The sequence below is a fragment of the Pterocles gutturalis genome, unplaced genomic scaffold (assembly GCF_000699245.1).
Source record: "Pterocles gutturalis isolate BGI_N339 unplaced genomic scaffold, ASM69924v1 scaffold10051, whole genome shotgun sequence".
NCBI classification, from domain to species: domain Eukaryota; kingdom Metazoa; phylum Chordata; class Aves; order Pterocliformes; family Pteroclidae; genus Pterocles; species Pterocles gutturalis.
Genome location: NW_010103038.1, coordinates 1 through 1,685, shown reverse-complemented (window position 1 = coordinate 1,685; position 1,685 = coordinate 1). Strand labels below are relative to the sequence as shown.

Below are 1,685 nucleotides of genomic sequence, written 5' to 3'. Positions count from 1 at the left end.
CACCCGCTCAGTTTGGTGTCATCAGCAATGTTCTGATCTCAGAGCTCACCTGGGCACACCGACCGACGCCTCCGTTGTAGCGACGGAAGGGCACGCATTGCTTCTTCAGGGTGACATCCTTCAGGTACTTGGTGGCCTTGCGGATGTGCATACCCTTGATGGCCTGGGCAGTCTCACGAGTGTTCTAGCAACACAAAGCACAACCGAGTCCCTCTTAACAGAGCTTCCCAAGTTACACCAGCAGCAAAAGCACTCCTCTCTTCCCTTGATCCTACTATTTTTGATACAAATTCAGTTTAAAAGCAGCACTCACACACAAAAAAATAATTAAGGAATGAAATATATTTAGCAACGCTAACTTTTTTTTTCATTACCTACTTTTCTAACTCTTGGTATGACTTCCATTACTGAATTTGCAACCCTGACACATCTTTTTTTATTTTTTACCTAGAGGCTAAATGTTTCCAACCAGCAAAACTAAAATTGGAGTATTTATAACTCTTCGTAGCTCCGCCTCGGCCACTAATCCCAAAAAGCAGGAGCCTAAAAGATAAATTCCTACTAAAACGTCAAATATGGCACCTCAAAGGAAGTGATGAGAAAACAGGCTACACAAACAAGCCACAAACAACTTAATTATCTCTGTAAAGGAATTATAAATGGCAGAGAAGAAAAGGCTCAGAACGAAAAATCAAGGACAAAATATCAGTGCTTAATACAACATACTAAATGCCAGAGAGTAACTGTGACATTACGTGATCACAATTAAAGAACAAACAAAAATAAGGGAAACCTCTTCTCACCTGCACTATACAATACCGAGCAGAAAAGCACCTGCTCAGCTTTGTGTTCGGGGTTAACGCGAACATGTCCTGAATTCACTGCTGCACCTACACTTTTCCCAGAGGAACCCACATCCTCGTGCAAACGCTACAAGTCTCCCCTGCTACACCTCCTGACCAGCAGCACGATCAGATGAACCTGACATTCCCTCCAAACAACCAAAAAGACACACGAAAGAAACCTCCCATCTAACTCTATCCCAATCCCTCCCCTGCTAAATTCACCACAAAAGTTTTCCAATTGGATTTTATTATCTGTGTTGACAAGAGTCTCTTTAAAACACATTTTTAATCCTGTAGATGAAAACCCATTACAAGCAGCTACAGCAAACACAGGCCATCAACCTACACTACAACCCTGAAGGAACTGTGATGATACAAGAAAGAAAAAGACGCTTCCTACAAAAAAAACCCCAACAAAACCCCAAAACCAAACGCAATCGCGTTCCCCACCACGCACACGCTGCGTTACCTTGAAATGCACTCGCAGGTTGGATCCCCGTGACTTGCATGCTGCGGAGAAAAAAAAAAATAAAAAATTTGGGAATTAAAACCTCAAGGGCTTCGGAACAATTCCTACTCGCACTTTCACGAAAAAAAAACCAAACCCAACAGCTCACATTTCGTGGGGTTCTCCGGATCCAGAGAGTAGCGAACCATTGCGGGAGCTCAGCTGCCAGAAAAAAAAAATAAATTAAAAAATTAAAATCTCTTCATATGAACGTTTGTTCTCACACAGACCTGGTGTTTGCCGACAGCTACGGGAAGAAGCCGCTCAGAAACAACGTTTCTTTTCACACTTAAGTCCAAAGGTGTCCTAAGGAAGTCATCACCGCAGCCAGG

General features: G+C 42.8%; 1 protein-coding gene across 1 annotated transcript; it reads right to left on the bottom strand.

Moving 5' to 3' along the window:
- Window positions 1-49: 49 nt before the first annotated feature.
- Window positions 50-1,502, bottom strand: LOC104471262 (60S ribosomal protein L17-like; the record flags this gene model as incomplete). Its single annotated transcript, XM_010086533.1, has 3 exons — window positions 1,463-1,502; window positions 1,315-1,355; window positions 50-184 (listed from the first exon to the last, which is right to left on the bottom strand). Coding segments are annotated over exons 1-3 (216 nt in total), but the record flags the coding sequence as incomplete, so codon positions are not given.
- Between the last annotated feature and the right edge of the window lie 183 nt (window positions 1,503-1,685).